Genomic DNA, 19,581 nt, shown 5'->3' with positions numbered 1-19,581 from the left:
TCCAGCTGACTGATGCAGAGATACATGAGAGGTACAGGCTACACCCCGAAACCATCATGGACCTGATAAGGGACCTGCACCCACTCCTGGACCAGCCAACAAGAAGGGCGCACGCCATACCACCACATGTGCAGGTGCTCTGCAGCCTACATCTACTGGCATCCGGCAGTTATCAGGTGGTGATAGCTGCGGTGGGTGGTGTATCCCAGAGTTGCCTGTCCCGTTTCTTCAGGAAGTTCCTGGATGCCATGATGCAGAGAATGCACCACTACATAAGCTTCCCAAACACACAGGCTGCACTGCAGAAAACAAAAACAGACTTTTATCACATGGCACAGTTCCCCCATGTCATCGGCTGTATTGATGGTACACACATCCCAATCTGTCCACCAGCTGATACAGAGCACATCTACAGGAACAGGAAGTCCACCCACTCCATCAATGTGCAGGTGATCTGTGATGCAGGGAACATCATCACAGATATTGTTGCAAAGTTTCCTGGGAGCACCCACGACTCTTACATCTTCCAGAATAGTGGGATCTACACACGACTGAGTGCCGGAGAATTCGGAGAGGGATACCTGCTGGGTAAGTAACAGTGACGCCCCTTGAAACCTGCAAATCAGAGTGTATAGAGGCATGTAACTGATGGTTCCCTTTTACTCATCCAGGCGACAGTGCATATGCATGCCGTTCATTCATCCTCACTCCCTACCTACACCCAGCAACCCAGAGTGAGAGACGATACAACGTGGCCCACAAAACAACACGCAATGTGGTGGAGCGCACGTTTGGACTACTGAAGAGCAGGTTCCGCTGCCTCCACAAGAGCGGAGGCGCACGCCAGTACAAACCCATCACCTGCTGCAAGATTATTGCCACTTGTGCAATGCTGCACAACCTTGCCACGAAAAAAGGTACAGATGTGGAACTAACATATTTTGAGGACAACGAGGATGAGTCAGGCCAGCCAGAGGGCAGCGCAGCTAGAGTGCCAACTGCAATCGATGGGAGAGAGAGACGGGCAGAGATCACATGCAACTATTTCTGAGTAAGTGAGGGGACACAGCGAGTTGTGAGAAGTCATGACGTAGTTTAATGTGGCACCACGCCATGAACACATGAACAGGCCAATCTGGCAATATACCATCTATACAAGGAGTATGTCCAGGGTTACGTCACCCAATGGGAAGTGGCTAAGCAGGGCCACATCAATGTTTGCGCATACGCGCTGCAGTGGTGGATTGCACGGCCTGTGCATCCTCACTAGAGCCAACCCCAAGCCGCCTGCTGCTCCTGCGTGCTTCGGGGACGGGGGGTGTAATGCTGCTGCTGGTGTCGATGCTCTCCGCAGCATCCCCTGCAGCAGTTGTCGACGCCTGACTAGTCAATAGCACCCCTAGTGCACTTGTCACCTGCACCATCCCCCGAGACAGGTCGCTGCAGCACTGTGTTAGGCCCTCCTGCATCGTCACAGAGCGCCGGCAAAGTAGGGAAGTCGCAGTTGCCAGACGGTTGAGTGCCCTGCTGGTAGTGTCCCTTCTCTGGCGTTCCCGGCGCCGTGCTTCGATGTCAGCATCTAATTTGCTGCACAACTGCTGGATTGACTGGGACATGTCCCGAATGCCCGCAGCCATGCCGCCAATGTTTGTGTCCATGTTGACTAAGCTTGTCTTCATCACCCGCATGTGCCTCTGGACTGACATAACTGCCTTTGATTGCAGGCGCTGTTGCTTCAACATTTGGCCCTCGAGCCCCAAGAAGACACCATGGCCGTCAGTGGGTGCTGGTGGACTCTGGACACGCGACCTGCGGCGCCCTCTTGCTCCCGTCTGTGCTGCCTGTGAGGTGTGGGGCACAGTGGGATGGCTCCCTTCCTGGGGCCCGGTGCGGTCTTCTGGGCCCATGCTGTCGTCTGACGAGGTGTCGAAGGCTCGTAGCCTGGCTGCTGGACGCCTCCTCATTCTCACACCTGCAAGCGGAGATGTGGCCGGTAATTCGAACATGAGTGGCGATGCTGGCTGTGGTTGTGGTGATGCTGGCTCTCGGTGAGGTGATGCTGGCTCTGTGTGCGGCGAGGCTGGCTGTGTTGGTGGTGCGGCTGCAAGTGGGCCTGCTCCCTGGTCTGAACTCGTGCTGGCTAGAGGTGATTTTTGTGGCCGGTGTGCCGTCTCCCCTGCAGCATGCCCTGTACTGCATGATGTCACATCTGTGGACAGAAAAACAACATTGGCTCAGTGTCCCCGAAGGGCTGCATTGCAAGCGTCACAATAAATCATTTCACATTCCAATCTGTCCTCTGTCTCCTTGTGCCTCGAGTGCGTGACATGCCTTGTTGCCCTGTAACATTTACGTCATGGTTAGTGTTGCCCTGACTACATCTCCCGGAATGCATTGCCTGTCTGCACTGACACGTGTGGACTGCAGTGTGATTCTCGTTTCACAATGGGGAATGTGGGATAGGGGTAGGGGAGGCTACATTGCTGTGCTTTCGTCTTACCTTGGTGTGTTGCGGCTCTGGCAGAGCTGTCGGCGTCCCCAAGACCCACGACGCTCTCTTGCTCGATTGTGGCCGCCACCAGCTCCTCCAGTTCGGTGAGGGCAGGTGCCCTGTTGGTTCCACCTCCGGTCTGGCTGGCCTCCTTCTGGATGTCGCCCATCTTCCTCTTGGTTACAATCCTCAGGTCATACCAGCGCTTTTTGAGGACCTCAATGTCCCTGTGGGTCACTCCCACAGCATTGACCTGCGCCTGGATGGCCAGCCATATGTTGCGCTTTTCGGCCTCAGGCACTTGCAGGGATTGCCTCCCAAACAGCTTCTGGTGCTGCTTCACCACCTCCTCCACCAGCACCTGGAGTTCCTTGGGGCTGAATTTGAGCTTCCTCCTCCTTTCCCCTCCGTCTTTCTGTGTTCTCTGGCTGGACATGCTGTTCGTTTCCCGCTCGCACATGCAACTGCTCCCTGCCTCTCCTCTGCACTCCAAGCCTCTCCAGGGTCGGCTAATTATGTACACCTGCCTGGGTGTGGCCACTTCGGCTAATTGTGTACACCTGCCTGGGTGTGGGCAGTTCCTGGTTGGGTGGGCTGTCGTTGCACAGGATTAGCTGTTTCGTCAAGTCATGTGATGTTATTTACCGAATCCGTACATACCGATTCGGTATTTTCCGATTCGGTAGATACCACCTCGGTATTTTCGGATTCGGTAGATACCACCTCGGTATTTTCCGAATCGGTAATTATCACCTCGGTATTTACCGAATCGGTGAATTCCGATTCGTATTTACCGAATGTTACCGAATCGGTAACTGTTACCGAATTTTTACCTACATATAACTTACCGATTCTAATTTACCGATTCGGTACGGCTCGGTATTTAAGAACCGGTAAAATTTATTAACCTACATGAGGCCCTTGGTGTTTGTTGTTCATTTTCTCTCTTACCCTGCAAGGCCTTGTGGTGGGTGCAATTAAAGGTTATATGTCGGCCCTCTCGGCCTTTTTACATTTGCCTGACTAATCTTCATTATTCAAGACACTAATTGAATTGAGATTCCTAAAGGGATTGACAAACAGGTTTCTACAGAAGCCCTTCATTATGCCTCAATGGGACCTTAAATTCATCAATACTTTCCAATGTGCTTGACGTTCAAGCTCATGCATAGCTGCTCTCCACAGTTCCTCTTCATCAAAAATTTTTTTATCATCGCACTCACTTCTTGAATCTTGTCGGTGTGCTACAGGGACTGTCAGTGTCACCTCCATATGCCACTTTGTTTACTGACAACATTACTACTCAGAACCAGAGCTTTCAGTCATGGGTGTTATTGACCCTCCACGTGGGTCAGTCCAACACCCTTCCTGCTTTTTTTTTCTCTCTGCCACACCCCTGGATTGAGGAGAGGCTTCACCAGTTTAATCCAGAAAGAGCTCTGAGCTTTTATATTAAGCACACAAAACAATACAGCGGTGACAACCAGCTGTTCACTAGTTTAGCTTCTGCAAAGATGGGGAAGTGGGTGCAAAACCAAATTCTGTCTACGTGGATCGTCCCGTTATGGCGGAGGAACGTCACCCCATTGCTGAAAGGCAGCAAATGAAAAATAAAAGAAAACTATTTTATTATTATTTTACTTTTCACTTACTCAGCTGAGTCTAGGAAGCGGCGGGCTATCCTCTGCATCAGCAGCATCCAGGGAGGAGGAGTGGTAGGTGCACAGTAAGGTAGCATGTCTCCAGCTCCTCTATCTTGCACAGCCGGGTGGGAGAAGAGGCACAAGCTCCCTTTCTTTACCTGAGCGACATTTCAGCCCGCTCAGACCACCCCGGTGCTTCTCTCATGCTGGGTAATAGCAGGAGAGCAGCGTCTGGATTGGGTGAGGAGGGGAGCAGAGAAGCACCGAGGCGGCATCTGGCAGTGGCAGGTACGTTTTTATTTTTGTATTATTTCCCCTCCTCAACTGCCCATCAAGTTTTAGTGGCAGCAGCCACCGCTGTCTTTTAAGACGTGCACCAGAAATTAACCATCTCCAGATATCATAGAGCTTGCTAGGATAATGTCTGATTCTAGACAGCAGACCATACGTGTCAGCAATGCATTATTACAATTCAGCTCTGTTGCAGTGTAAGGTCCCTTTCGAACATGGATGCGTCCAAAGTTCCAAAGCTGTCGTATCATTTGCATCGTCCTCCCTTCACATTGTGGGCACCCACAAACTGGGTCCATTCAGGAGTACAAAATCCAGAGCAATGGCTATGGCAGACTACTTCAAGGGAAGTCACAATTGCCTCTGTGCAAATTATGTCCACTGGCAACATGGACCCTTTTTTGAAAGAATGTTCTCAGATTTAACTTCCCCTCTGCTCCCTTCTACCTTCTCTTTCGCTCTTCCGGACACTGAAGCCTTTTCCCAGTCCTTGTCCCACCTTCTACTCGGTTTAAACCCAGATAGTGGACAGAGTAATGTCAGATCAACATTTAACACTCCCACTTCTTAGCTTGTAGCCTTTTTGTTATACTATAAAACCGTTTGATCACCGTGGTTTGCCTGCTGTTAAGCAGCAGTGGTACATACATACAAACATAAATTAATGAAATATTAAAGTTGAGATCATTATGAAGATTAATTTTACAATGCTGGTAGAATGCTGATAGAAAAGATTGAAAGTTATTGCAATCACCTCTACTGCACCTTCATTAGAAAGCAATCCAATATTGGTGCATTTCAGGGAGGGTGGACCAGGGTTAGCAACAGGACTAGGCACCCCCTGCCTCAAGGTTGCAGTCTATAGTGCATTACTGGAAGGGACAAGGTTTATGTTCCACTGAAGCTCTTTAAGGTCACAGACAACAGAGCTTAATTTGTAAAATAAATAAGTGCCAGGGCCCTCGTCAGGAGGCCACTGCAGCTTGCACTACCATTGCCCCTGCTAGTGCAACCAATGACAGTACCAACACAACTAATAAGGGTCTCACTATTACAAGCGTGACACGGCAGACTATTCCAGGCCTCCCAAAGCTATGAGAATGGCTTGGGAGTCCGGGATTAGTCACTTTTAATTCATATTGAATCAATAAGCAACTGTTATTGTGCTCATCTTTAAAGTGGACAAAGAGCGCCACCATGTGGCAGACTGTCATAAGTACCGGTGTTGACAATGAAGTGCCATTGCGTGGCACCGGAAACCACCTGCTCAAATCATTCTAAATGCCTACCATCAATTCCACAGGGGCAGCAATGGATGCAGTTTAGGGTCACAGGAACCTGTGGTAGAAAGCCAGTGTCCACGGAGCTGCCGCCAGTGGGCGCCAAAGCGAGATCGTGGGTGGGAGCAGCACTGCGTGTGCCAGTGTGCTGCACTGAGAATAGACGCAGAGAGGATGTCAAGCAGCAAATGGAGCTCCTGATCTGTTAATAGAGTTTGTAGGCACAAAACGGTGGTCATTTCAACAACGTCCCACATTTATGTGAAAAAGATTACTATTCCAGGGAGCACGAGAAGACATATGGAGATCACTTTGCAAGCGAGCCTAGGTTACACACCAGTTGTCCTGCATAGCTGTTGTCTGACGTCCATTAAAGAATCCAAAGATCAGACTTTGCTTTGCTTGCAACATGAAAATATTTTTTCTAAACTATCTGGTCATGTGCGGACAGTGGGGGCAAGACCGGACTTCATCCCTGGCAGTTCTTTCATGTCAGTGACTCTGTGGGATACTGAACACCGCAGTTGAAAATTGCCCCAGTTATCCAATACCGCCCTTTCCCACTGTCTCCGAAGTGCCCCTTGTAGCTTCTAACTTGTTGGCTAGCTTTACGGGGTGCTAACTCTAGAGCAGTCACAGACTTCACATCTGTACCTCGCCGATGATCCCTGGGGAAGGGAATGTCCAACACTAACATACCAATTACCTTGAGACACCCCTCTGCAGCTCCTTCACTTGGGCTTGGCTGGTGGCAATAGTGAAGCCTGTGTGCCCCCTATGTAAATTCATCCATATAGCCTCTGGTGAAAGGGATCGTCTGATTAAATCTTTTTACAATGTTTTTAATTGTTATGACTATAAGGATTGCAAATAACATGTAGGAGTGAGAAAGTGACAGCATTTTCCCTGTCGCACATGTTGTTTGTGTTACTTCTAGCTAATCATAGGCATGTTTTTGTGAGAGTGCTGATTATAAGAAGGGAGATAGGTTCAGAATCAACACACACGCCACTGGTTTCCAAGGTACTGCCTGGGTGCCTTCTGCCTCATCAGTCTTCCTGGGTTACCCTTTATGTGGTGACACATATCCTCAACTGTTAGCATGACTGGAGCAAGACTAGCCTGCCTCTGTCCATCGCCCTCTTCACACATTCCCAGAAGCAGAAATACCTGGCCAAAACAGTGTAGCTGGAATGCAAACTCTAACAGCATTACCTGTGAAATTGGTTATGGACCACTCTCCAACATTAAAGGAGTGGATCTCCAACCCTCCGCCTCCCTGCAGCTCACCGATGAACCACCACATGCCAGACCTATGTAGACATGGCTGATGTGCTTCTTGATTGTAAAAGCTGCTCACCCTCCCTCTTACTGCTGCCTTACCGGTGCAGAAGCCCAAGCTTGCCAAAGGACAGGGAGAAAGCTGATCAGACTGCCTACAATTCCTTCAGACCAGGAAACACTCTTCAAGTGGATGCATGGCAATAGGAGCAGTAAATGCACTCACCTTGCCATTCCCTGAGGGACACCCTTCCCCACTTTGACGCCTGGTTTCCAATAGCCTCCGGTCAGGGTGGTGCTGCCCATAGTACAACACCAGCGTTATTAGCATGGTTGCTGGAACAAGTGCCCCTAACCCATAGTTAGTGAATCTCTGACTCTTCAGACCCAGATTTCGGAGAAGGTCCTGGGTGGTATGCCCTTTGTCCTTTTCCCTTATGGCGAGAGCCCCCTTTTCATCTGTGGTGGGCAGACATGTCCCTTTAAGAATCGGGCTGCTACCCACAATCGCTAGCCATCAAGGATCTCAAGATATTCCACACGAAGGAGAATTATAATCAGGAGAAAAGCAGACAACCTTGATCATATGTCTGCTGTAAAAGCTCAAATATGGACACAGCTGAAAATTCAATATTGTAAGGTTTATTCCAGGTTTTCATCAAGTTACCAAATCCATTATTGATCTTGTAATTTTAATTGTACTCGTGATCAGTCAGTGATTGGCAACACCAACGCAAGGGATGTCATTGTTTGCCAGGTGATCAGAAGGATAAGATGTCCTATAAGATGGTCCTATCCCAGTGGCTCTGAGAGGAGCAGAACACAAGCGAATAGTGATCACAAACAGCCAAAGCCGCCCGCTTCGGTTTGAGCATCAGTCATCTGCTCTCCTTTCGCAGAACAGCAACTGAGAGGTCTGCAAATTTACAGTTTGCGAACTTTAGATTTTGAACAGCACAGTAAGTGCAATCCGTTGCAATCAGTTTGTGATGTGAAAGTCTAATTCGAGAGCACCTGGCGTGGGATGTATGATGTTACAACGCATGCTTTTACAACGCATGCTGTTACAACAACATTTTTACAACGCAAATGCAGTGACAGCGCAAGTCTTTACAACGCAAGTCTTTACATCGACTTGCACTAGATGGCGTGCTAACATTAAAAAAGTGTAATTTACTATTCTAACTCCAGTCCACGTAACAGTAGGGAAGGTGTTTGGATAGTAAACTACACTATTTTTAATGTTAGCACGCCATCTAGTGCAAGTCGATGTAAAGACTTGCGTTGTAATGGCATGCGTTGTCAATGCATTTGCGTTGTAACAGTTTCGTTGTAATGGCAGTGCGTTGTAAAAGTTGCGTAGTAAAGGTTGTTCCCCCCTGGCGTGAGCAGTACTGCTAGTTCAGATTAATTGCTGATACATTATGTTTATTTTATCATGCGATATTCCTAGTGTTTATTCTTACTTTTTACTATTTTCCAACAATGTATTTTCACCGCACATCATGTTCTCCCATTCTTACTCATTTCTGACTATTTGTCCTTGTATACAATTGTTTCGCAACATTTTGTGTTACTTTCCAAGTGAAAACTGTACAGTTGTAAAGTAATTAAAACATATGTGACCATTCTCACACACTCTTGCTTTATGTATTTTGATGCATTTCATGTTCATCGGATGGGATGGAAAAAGGTTTGAGCATTGTGGTATTGGCTGTCTTTCAACCATGTACTGTACACAATACCTTTGATCTGTAACCATTGCAATAGATATGACGGCAGCCCACTAGCAAGACCTTTTCTACTGTGTTCTTACCAGTGATTCAAAGTAAATGCATTAAATGAAGTGGAGTACCACAATGAAATCCAGGTATCAAATTTGGATAACCCACAACACCTGCTGTCAAATCAATTAAGTTCTCCTGACTTCCCTGATTTTATGGCTCACTGGGTTTCAAATCAGTGCGATCTCTTATGTAAATAACATTTTTGCACACTCAGGCAGACATATCATTTGTTATTACCCAAGGCTCATTGAATTTCTCCACTTTGTGACTGTTGAGCTTGACAACGCTTTCTCCACGTGCTCCATCTTTCCTTCATCAGGCAAAATAAATAAGGCCGACGCGTTTCCTTTGTAGGGTAACTGGACCACGGTCGCAAAGAGCTCTTGATCATAGGTCATGTTGTATCTGCTCCACTTGAACATCATTGGCACTTTCACAGTTGTATGTTCATCCACATGGAAGCAGCCTTCTTGTGTTGACTCCACTTCGAAAGGTTTCTCCCACTGGCCTGGAATTAAAACAAAACAACAGCCATTAAGCACACATTTGGCACGCCCCTCATCCCGAAATTCATAGGTGTCCATGTTAAAATGGGTACAACAGGAGGTTAGAAAATGATCAATAGTCTATGTGAGTACAAGACAGGGCAGACACTGCCAATGATTTTAAAGGAAACCATAAAAGGCCATGAATTTGGGGGATTTCTGTAAACCGCTGCCTCTCCCTGAGGCCACTGCCCTTTCAGAACGATCCATGGCACAGGAAGGACTTAGGACTCTCTTGATCTGACTTAAGGGTTATGGCAGAAGGGTACTCCGTAACAAATGTGACATACCCCATCCACCTTATTACAATTGCCATAGGCTATAATGTATTTATAATAAAGCGGATGGGATATCGGTCACATTTATAACAAAGTAGCCCGTCCACCAGTTCAGGCCCTCTTTCAGGTGTCACAGCTCTACTTTCATTTCCTAACCCTTGTACTTCTTCAGAGTCTCTGTGCAGCCTTCTGTTGTCAGATACAAGGCTGGAGGGGGGGGGGGGGTGACACAATAAATGAGAACTTTTACTTACTCTATGTCATCAGTGTGTGGCAGACAGAGGAAAGGCTTTCCAAAAAGGGGCTGCAATCACAAAGAAGAACCCATGCAGAAACAGGCCTGCAGGATTTCCCAGCCTCTTCTGGCACCCCACGAAAGACATGGAGCACATAAGAGCGGAGCGCTACCAAGAATCCAGCTGCCTTCTTTCCTTGGCTCCCTTGCCTGCTGCTCTGGGGCGATCGGCTGGCATAGTGTGGCATCTGTCCGTCACTCATGTCACTTGCACTGTAGAAATTTCCAGATCATTGTAAAACAGACTAGAACCTTGCGGTCAGGAAGTTCTAGAATGTAGAGTGAGGAGCCTGCACGCTACGGAACCGGCTGTGGCCGAGGTGTATGGATTAAACCGGATGCTTCTCTTCACTCTCTTGTCTACTTATTGAGTAACCCTCTTATCTTGCATTGGACACAGCCTTAGTTCTGACTTCACTGGTGCTCACTGTGCACAATGAAGAGAGAGTTGAAGGAAAGGGAGCAGAGCACTGCTGGCGACAAAAGACACACAGTGCTTTCTTCCCCTCGGTGAGTGCCCCAGCCTGCAAAGTCACTGGCCCCAAACCTCACAGCAGAGCGGTTTAAAGTAATAAGGGAAATCAAATAATGATTAAGTACCAGGGCATGTGAAGCTGCACTGGACATTTGAAGAAACGTAGGGGAGTACGACGGTGATACCCGGGCATGTGACTGTGCAACCTGGCACCTACAATTGTATCTGGGCTTATGTTGGCCACAACTAGGCCTAAATATGTGAATCTACACCTGGCCAGTTGAAGGAAATAGCTATCCATATTTGAGCATTGCGCAGCAAGTGGAGCAGTATTTGGGCATAGGAAGCTAGACATTTAAGAACGGTATATGGACATTTTAGCATAGTAATTGAGAATGTGAGGTTGCCTCTTGGCAGGCAAATCTCTATATGGACAAACAAAACTATATCTTGGCAAGCAAAACTGTACATGGGCACAGAATTCCTGCATCAGGGCAGATGAAGCTTAATTTGCCATATGATGGTAGTAGCTCACCGTATGAGACTATACTTGGCATTTAAGGAGTATACCTGTACATATACGACAGGACCAGGCATTAGCAATCAATGATGGATTATATTGGTATGCACCTGGCCATATGAGCCAGTACATATGCATATAGTGTATCTTGGGTTAAGCTGGCCAAGTGAGACTATGCTAGGTAATATGAGGGCAGTACCTGGACATATGGCAAGGGATGGTGGTGTGGAATAGCAAGAAAAAGGAAAAATGTTCAGCAACCTACAATCCGTAGGTAACTTTTTGTGAGGTCACCTGAGCCAATAATTATGAATAGTTACTTCCCCTTCTTCTAATAAACGGGGCAGCGTTTTCCAAAACTAAGGGTCAGAATCCACTGGCGAGTTGCGAGCTGATTTTTGGTGGGTCGCGAAAGTCCTGGTCTATATAGAAGTAATCTTTAAAATGATTAGCCTAGCCTTGTGCACCAGTACAAAGGTATGGAACAAAGCCCTTTGCAAGTATTTCCAAGCAAGTCTACAGGTAAACCTTCCAGCATTTGTTGCTGCTGATTTTTCTTTTCACAAAGCCATTTCAATGGCAAATGTGCTCACTATACATGATCATACAAAATCATACCACTTGTGAATAACTTTCACACATAAACTGAAAAATATGGAAGTGGCATAATGGCCAGAGATGCTAACTTTGGAACTGGGGAACGAGGTTTGAGACTTGGCATTGCCTCCACCTCCTTTGATTCTGCGCAAATCACTTAATCTCCTGTGCCTATAATAAAATTAATTTGACCTTGTGTAAAGTAATCTGGCGCTCTAGTAAAGCGCTCTAATGCCTTTGGGCCATGTTTGGGCTACACAAAACTGCAAAATATATGGAGTCCAAAATCCACCACTGGGCCTTGTTTAAACACAAAACTGGATATGAGACCTTACCTTATACTCTTCTGCAAAAGGAGTTCCTTAAATTTACTATACTAACTAATATCAATGTCCAAATTTTTCAGAACCTTTGTGATTTTCGTGAACAGATGCCTCGCGCCAACACTCCACTCCGAGAAGTGATCCAGCTTCATACTCCAGTGCTATCTACACTATCTGCCACTTTTATGGGCAGATCAATATTTTGGACACAGGACAATATCGAAGGGTGTGGTCAAGGTTGTAACATTTACAAACAATTGATGTTATTACATTTTTTTTTAAAAAACACATCACCCTTCCTCATGTACATTAAAGCTAGGTGGGTCGCAAACATGTGTCATTCTAAAAATTGGGTTGTGGTTCTAAAAGGTGTGGGAAGCATTGGTCTGGAGTACTAGCATCAATGAGATTTTCGGGAATCACCAACAATACTATGAGATGCGATAATGCTGATAAAAGTCAAATAAATAAGTGTACAAGGAAGCATATGGAAATCATAACCAAGAAGAACAAACATGGATTTTCACATTTCAAGCTAATTGGAATGCTTTTGTTGAGACAATTATAAATATGCTGCACAAATCTTCCTTGAGTTTAGCAAATTATTGTGCACTGGAGCAAAGAACAAACTAAAAATGTGAATTGGCATATATTTGGCTAGAAGCGGGTATGGGGTTTCGATTTTTATTGCTTCAGAGTCCTGAGCCCAAGATAATCATGAGTAAGTTTCAAAGTCGGAGAAGGTCCAAATAAAACTCATGAGGCTCAAATTCAAGCATTTGTTTTATTTATTTATTTTTACATATGTAGGTGTGACTTACTCAGCGAAATTAAGAAATAAGTCACATTGATTGTAAGCAGATTGTCTGTTATTTCAATAAAAATATTTAAAAACTAAAAAAAATTAAGTCACACATGTCTGGAGTTGAACATTACTACTGACATACAAAAGGTTTCGTGAAAAGGGTCCTAGACATCAATATTAATTCAGGTACTAATCAACCTAATTAGGGATCATGTATGCAAGAAAAACCTAATTGCTACCATCTTTTAGTGGACTTGGTATAAATCAATACAATGTATTTATTCTATGTTCCACGTTGAATTTAGTAATGAAACAACATATTCAGACTGCCCTTGGTACAGCTTTCATTCCAATGTAGCTCGTAGATGCCGGGTGAACACACACTTGTTAAACACAATAAAAGTTTCCAGCTGTCTGATAGGAGTTTTTTTTTAAAGAATGCTTTGTTTTCAGATTCATTAGGAAACATATGGAATATTCTTTACACTGCTGAAAGTGGTATGAACGCTGTACCAAGGGCGGTCTGAATACATTGTGAATTTTAAAACAGGACAGCCCCTTCAATACCATTCTTTGCTAGCAGAGGTTCCACACAGATGAGCTATCGGCAGCTCTGTATTTAGAAACACACTTTTTTCTGACTTCTACATCAGGCGGTGAACGGGGTCAGGGGCGGCTCCTCCTCTATGGAGGAGGAGCGTCTCCCCACTGCTTTCAAGCAGTGCGAGAAGAGAAAACATAACATGATAATAACTTTCAATTATCATCATGTTAGATTTCCTTGGCAGGCGGGAGGGTGGGCGGGGCTGCTCTGCTCTGCTCATGGAGCAGGGCAGGCGCGGAGTGGTTTGCCCACTGAAGTGCGCAATGACTGTTTGTTCGGCCCTCTCGGGCCGCCCAAACGAGTCATGCGCACTTCCCTGTTCTCCATGCAGGCTGAGAACATTCCCACCCTTCCAGTACCTGGCTGAGCGCCGTCTCATGGCGCTCAGACCAATCACAACTCTGCACTGCAGCGTTGTGACTGGATTAGGGGAGGGAGCCTGGCTGCCTGCCTCCTGTTCCTGGAAGCGTACTCAGGAGAGCAAGAGCACAGAAGACGCGGTAACCGGCCACAGAGTAAGTTCTTTTTTTTTTTCCTAAACCCCGCCCGCGACACCCCAACGACCTCTCCCCCATGAGCGAAACCCCCCGTGCAGCCCCAGCACTCGCCTCCCCCCCACCCTCCCCGCGAGCAATGCCGGCCACCCCTGAATGGGGTGTTGCGCAAACAGACAATTTTGGTGGCTGTTCCACTATCTCCTTTTTGCCCACTTACTGTTTCATTACTGTAGCATCAATAACTGGTAGATGGCGTTATCAAGAATGCTAATATTTTTTAGGGGGGCAAGTTGGCTCCATTAATGAAACTGGCACGGTTTGAGATGCTTTTATGGTATTTACTTTGGGGGAATGACTAGTTGCACTCCAAAGAGAAAGAAAGTGCACATGGGTAAGCCCATAGAACTAGAAAATATTCTTAGAGGTTTGTTTCTTCTCAAGGTAAACCGGAACTCTCTCAATTAATTTGCTTGGTATAAACAAATAGTATCCTTCCTAAGCAGGCGTACTTTGTTTTTTTCCATACAAGGTAAATATGTAGGTAAAGTAGGGTAAGAGGCCATGCTCCTCCTGCATAGATTTAAAAATTTAAATGCTGCATCAAAAATATTAATGGGAGATTACTATCAGAATGCACTAATCTAGCAGTCCTAATTCAAAAGGAGCGATGTGCGCTTCCACACATCTCCGAACCCACTGCCACCATACATTGAAGAATATGTTGCTTAGAAGTAAACCTGGGAAAGAGGAATGGATAAGAGAGAGAAACAGACAGTGGATATCATCACTTTGTCCAGTCACAGAACTGAGCACTGTCCAGCTGGAGGAGGGTAGATAACTAAAGACAAGAGGAAGTCTTCAGTGAGTTTGTCATTATTACTACAGCACCGGAGTCCAAATATTGTGCATCAGGCACCTTTAAACAACCTCGTGTTTCCAACTCTGAGGTCTGGTGTACGTCTGTGTTGTAGTAAATCTGAAACAAAATTACCTTCTATGAAATATTTGCAAAGAACATTCAAGGCTATTATATGTTTCTCGCTATAGACAACTACCTTATGTGTAATACGAACAAGCTATGGGATTCGAATTATCTTCAAAGTGGCAGGTTCATAAACTGCAACATAGTAAATGCACATTAAGATTGCATTATTAATCTGAAAATAAGTAATCATCTTCCCATCCTATGTCAATAGTCTAAAGCTATACAGGTATCAAAAGAAAGATGATCAAAGTCTGTGCACGGATGAGGGTACTATCCAGAGGTGGCACAGTGAGCTACCCCATTGCTCATAGTGATGTCCGATACAATTCAAAGTATATAACTATCTTAGAATAACCAAAGATGAATGTGGCAAGGCTCTATGCGCAAAAATTACTAATAGTCCCCACAGTCAGATGCAAAATTATCAAATTGTGTGCTCCAAGGAAGAGGGCAGCCACTCATACCCCCAAAGATGGACCAGAAAATCCGGTCCTACAACAACAAAGACGCCGAGAAGATGAGTGAGGAGTACTCTCTGTCACTCGGGCCAGAAAGAACGCATTATGGTTATTAAATGTCCTGGATGGAGGATTAAAGAAGATTATTGATAGTACAGAAATCTAGCATAAGCAGTAGATGTCTGGAATAGAGAGATATTAATAGAAGCCCTGATGAAGTCAGAGATGCGGACGCATCATATCTGATGAAACACGCGTTGGCTATCTTTGCTACCTGGAGAAGATTGTAGCGTATCTCAAAAATAAACATCGGAGTTGAAAGAAGACGGACTGGACTTTGATTTCATGATACACACCGAGTAGTGCTCAGGATAAGTTGTATAGGACTATCTTGAAAGGATGACAATAAGATCCTCATTCTACCATTGTTATACTTCAAGATCTGAGGCGGAACCTATGCCCAGTCATCCACCAAGAACAGTCATTGTGTTCTTCAAAAGGTCATTAAGGGAGTGAACATTCTGGAAAAGTCAAGAAAACAGAGTTATTGCTCGTACTTGGTTCTCAGTTAGATTTTTACCCAATTGGTATTTTTGAAAGTGCTCAATGCCTGAGCAAGGTTTGTTTCCTGGTCCATCAGCTCAGGACAGCCAGATTGCACTGAATAGAAGTATTGCTGGCACACTGATCACAGAAGAGGCAGAGGCCTTGTTGAAAGATGCGCAGGCCAGAGGGTTAAGCGAGGGAGAGCACAAACTTACATCATAATTCCAGGGAGGAAGCTCAAAATTAATATGCGATTAAATGAACTGTAGAAATTGATTAGGGCTAATCTTTTTATCAGATGCTCGATGAGCTACACGATCTAAGGTTCTCTAATGGAATAAAACCATTACATGTTTATATCGTACAATGGTTATTAACCACTAAAAAAAGTCTGGGGTGGTGGTTAGCAGTAAATGGATGATAACAGAGTAAATAGGAAGCCAATGAAGTGGAATGGAGACGGGGAGGCTAGTGGTGGAGATAACCTTTATTCCTAATCAGTAGTCTTAAAGTAATGTCAGTAACCGTGAACGGTTCCAGGAGAGGAGACAGTGGGATCAAACTAAGACAGATGTTATATCCAGTAGCCAGCACAATAAGACACCAAGATGGCAGTTTAGGGTGATGGCACCATAAAAAAAAATAGGATTCCTACTATATGGAGGTCTACTCACATTCAGCATGTTTTGGGATGAGAATGTCCCTTCCATGGTACATGGATGTGTTTAGTCTATCCCTGATAACTGCATCTGGTTGTCATTAGCCTTCCTGAAGGAAAGATGTCACACTTCACTCTGCCCTTGTTTTCGATACTCCTTCTTGGAGCCAGCATCACTGTTGCCTGCTGTGAGAGACCTCACCTTACACAAAGGACATGGTAATGGCATTTTTGTAAGAGAATCAACTCAAACTGGTTCTGAAGCTTAAGACAGTAGATCACCATCCTGCGTCTGAAAAATGTGGATAGAAGGGAGATCCAAACTACCCCACTTTGTTCCACTTATAAATTCTTCATGACCAAGCAAGAGAGAACTCTTCTGATTACTCAAAGCAGTGCAATCTGACTAGGGATTGTGTCTGCACGACAGCCAGTCTCCAAGAGGTGATGGGACATCACCTGAAGTCTACACCTGCCTTCCTCTGAGACAGAGGAGTTTTCCCCACCCTGCAGGAGAAGAGACTATCCAGGAGGAGAGACTGTCCAGGAGGAAAAGTCTCAGCATTTTTCAAGTGTGGGAAATAGCCAGAGGGAGCAAGCGATTGTCAGAAAGCAAAGCCAGAAATGAACTGTTCTGGTAGAACCACATCAAGCTTTTCACAAAAATCAAGTATCGAGTATGAGCAGCAGTCCGTCGTGATTGAGAGATTAATGCTGCCTCTGCCAATATCAACGTCCAAGAGCTCCGCCAATGCAGAGGCAAGTGTATTAATCAGCCTGGAGGCTGCAACTTCTGAAGTCATCCACGAGATTAAAATAGGCATGGGCGCTTCCCTGCGGGCCTCAGCTTCCCTCCTGTACGCAGCCTAGGGAGGCCACACCTGCCTAAGACAATATATGCCACAGGGATCCACCACATTGATATACCCAAAGTCATAGAGTCCTAAGCAACGCCACCACCGCAACCCCTTAAGCTGAGAAGCTGCTGCCAGAGGAGCAGGAAGGCTGCACACATCCATTCCACACCCGCCTGGTCTACAACTCCCAGATGCAAGTAACTGCAGAACTTGGGAACTACGTGAGAATGAGAGACTAAATAGTAGACCAAGGGCTGCCACATGAACTAAAACGTTTTATGAATAACCCAAAGAAGTGAAAAGAACTGAGCTGTTGGGCGCATGCACACCCTGGGAGTGATTGGGTGAACTGAACCTGTGCCTAATCAGCACTGAATCCCAGATTAGGGATCAAAGACATTGGGGAACTCTGCTCTTCAGCATGCATTCACGCCCTTCAGCAGGGGTAATGAGGTGTGATTAAACCACTTTCTTTTATTCAAAAGATAAGCACTGGCAAGGATATGGTATGGTGTCCGTTGGGTGACTGCTGAGCTCTATGCTCTTGTCATTCACACTATCTGAGAAGATTTTGCCTTTTTGCCCTCTTTGCTCTGAGAGTCAAGTGTGGAAAGTGTGTCTCCTTGATCTTGGTTTGATCAGTTCCTCTCAAGGGCATAAAGCCTAGCCACACATGTCTGGGAGCTTTCATATCTGAGACCAAAATGTTGGGTCAGAGACATTCCGAAACTCGTCTGCGCTATGAGTACCAAGGTTACGTTTAGAAGAGGACAAGTTCATGCATGTTCTGTGGCCCTTGACACCTCACCGCAGTCCCCTATTCATTAGCGTGCTGACATGATTGGCTAAATTGATTTACCCGCGAGCCGCAGCTAAACCTGGCTCCCCTGATACGTGAAATACTTCGCTTCGGCCGCCACTCGGGGCTGCTTATCAATTGGCACAAGTCTATAATTTTCCCACTGACTAGCGGCACCTCCCCTTGGCAATGTGAGTTTCTGCTGGAGTGGTGCTCAGACTCGGTGAGATATTTGGGCATACATATACACCTGAGCACGGACAAAATTATCCGCCTTAACTATGGCTGTGCGATTGCGAAGCTCGAGTCACAGGTGGACAGGTGGCTGCGGCTTCCGCTTTCTATGGCGGCCAGAATCGACCTTATAAAAATGATAGTGCTTCCTAAATTTTTGTATCTTTTTAATAATATCCCTATCCCCCTCACCCAAAACTTTTTCGCCACCCTGCGGTCCCATTTAATTAGATTGGTCTGGGGAGGAAAGCACCCCCGGATCCGTTGGAAGATTCTCACGCACGACAAAGGCGGCTTTGGAGTACCGGATTTGTATTTATATTATCTGGTAGCTCAGTGCGCCCACGCCTACGCCTGGTATCACCCCGACGCGCGGTTCCATTTCTTCGTCCAGAGGCGGATTTTGTTCTCCCGGGTCACTTGTCAGCGGTATTACCCAGGGGCGTACCTAGAAGTCTGGTGGATATTCAAATGGTGTCCACCACTTGCTGGGCCTGGAACAGACTATCGCGCTACTTGGACCAGCCCCTTTTATACTCCTCTTCTCTCCCGCTTCCCAATGCAGGTTGGTTGCCGGGCACGGGCGAGAAGCTTGTGCAACTCACGTTAACGAAGTTTAACCTCACCAAAATTGGGGATTTATACCCGGACGGGCACATATTCTCGGTATTGGAAGAGGCACGATTCAGTGATGCCACTTTCATGGATAAATTCATCCTTAACCGGCTATACTTTACGGTTCGGTCGGAAATTAAGGGATTCCCCCACGAGCCGGCCTCATTCGAGCCCCTAACTCTCCTCATTGACAGGGATACAGGTGCGCATATCATTTCTAAACTGTACAAGACGTGTGTTGCGCTGGTTCCTTGCTCAGATGACCAGTTGCGTAGGGCCTGGGAGGCGGACTTGGGTAGGCCTATTACAGACGAGCAATGGTCCGCTTGCTGCAAAGTCACTAATAGGATTTCGCTCAATAGCCGCCACAAACTTCTACATTACAAGTTTTTTCGCCGTAGCTATATGACACCGGATAGACTCCATTCCATTGATCCCAAACGGCCTCACACATGTTGGAAGTGCTCTTCACCTCATGCAGATTTTGCCCATATGACCTGGACCTGTCCGAGACTGCAACCATACTGGACACAGGTACACAAAATCCTAGAGGAGATGCTGGGGCTTACGCTGGTTCCTACCCCCGAGGTGGCATTGCTGGGCTATACGGTCAACTTTCCCAAACCGGTTCGGAGGCTTGCGTCTCTGGGCTCTCTGTTAGCTAAACGAGAAATTGCTAGGCGGTGGGGTGGTAGGGCAGCTCCCACGGCTAAAGCA

General features: G+C 46.2%; 1 protein-coding gene across 1 annotated transcript in view; it reads right to left on the bottom strand.

The window, feature by feature from the left end:
• LOC146817710 (alpha-1-antiproteinase-like) overlaps window positions 1–19,581 on the bottom strand; it is a 56,101-nt gene that overhangs the window by 25,579 nt on the left and 10,941 nt on the right. The window contains exon 2 of the mRNA XM_085611169.1: window positions 9,011–9,281. Coding sequence (XP_085467295.1) covers window positions 9,011–9,281 — 271 coding nt within the window. The remainder of the gene's footprint in view (window positions 1–9,010; window positions 9,282–19,581) is intronic.

Source organism: Triturus cristatus, chromosome 6, assembly GCF_964204655.1.
Source record: "Triturus cristatus chromosome 6, aTriCri1.1, whole genome shotgun sequence".
NCBI classification, from domain to species: Eukaryota; Metazoa; Chordata; class Amphibia; order Caudata; family Salamandridae; genus Triturus; species Triturus cristatus.
Note: the sequence above shows the minus strand (reverse complement) of the source record. Positions and strands in the feature narration are given on the sequence as shown.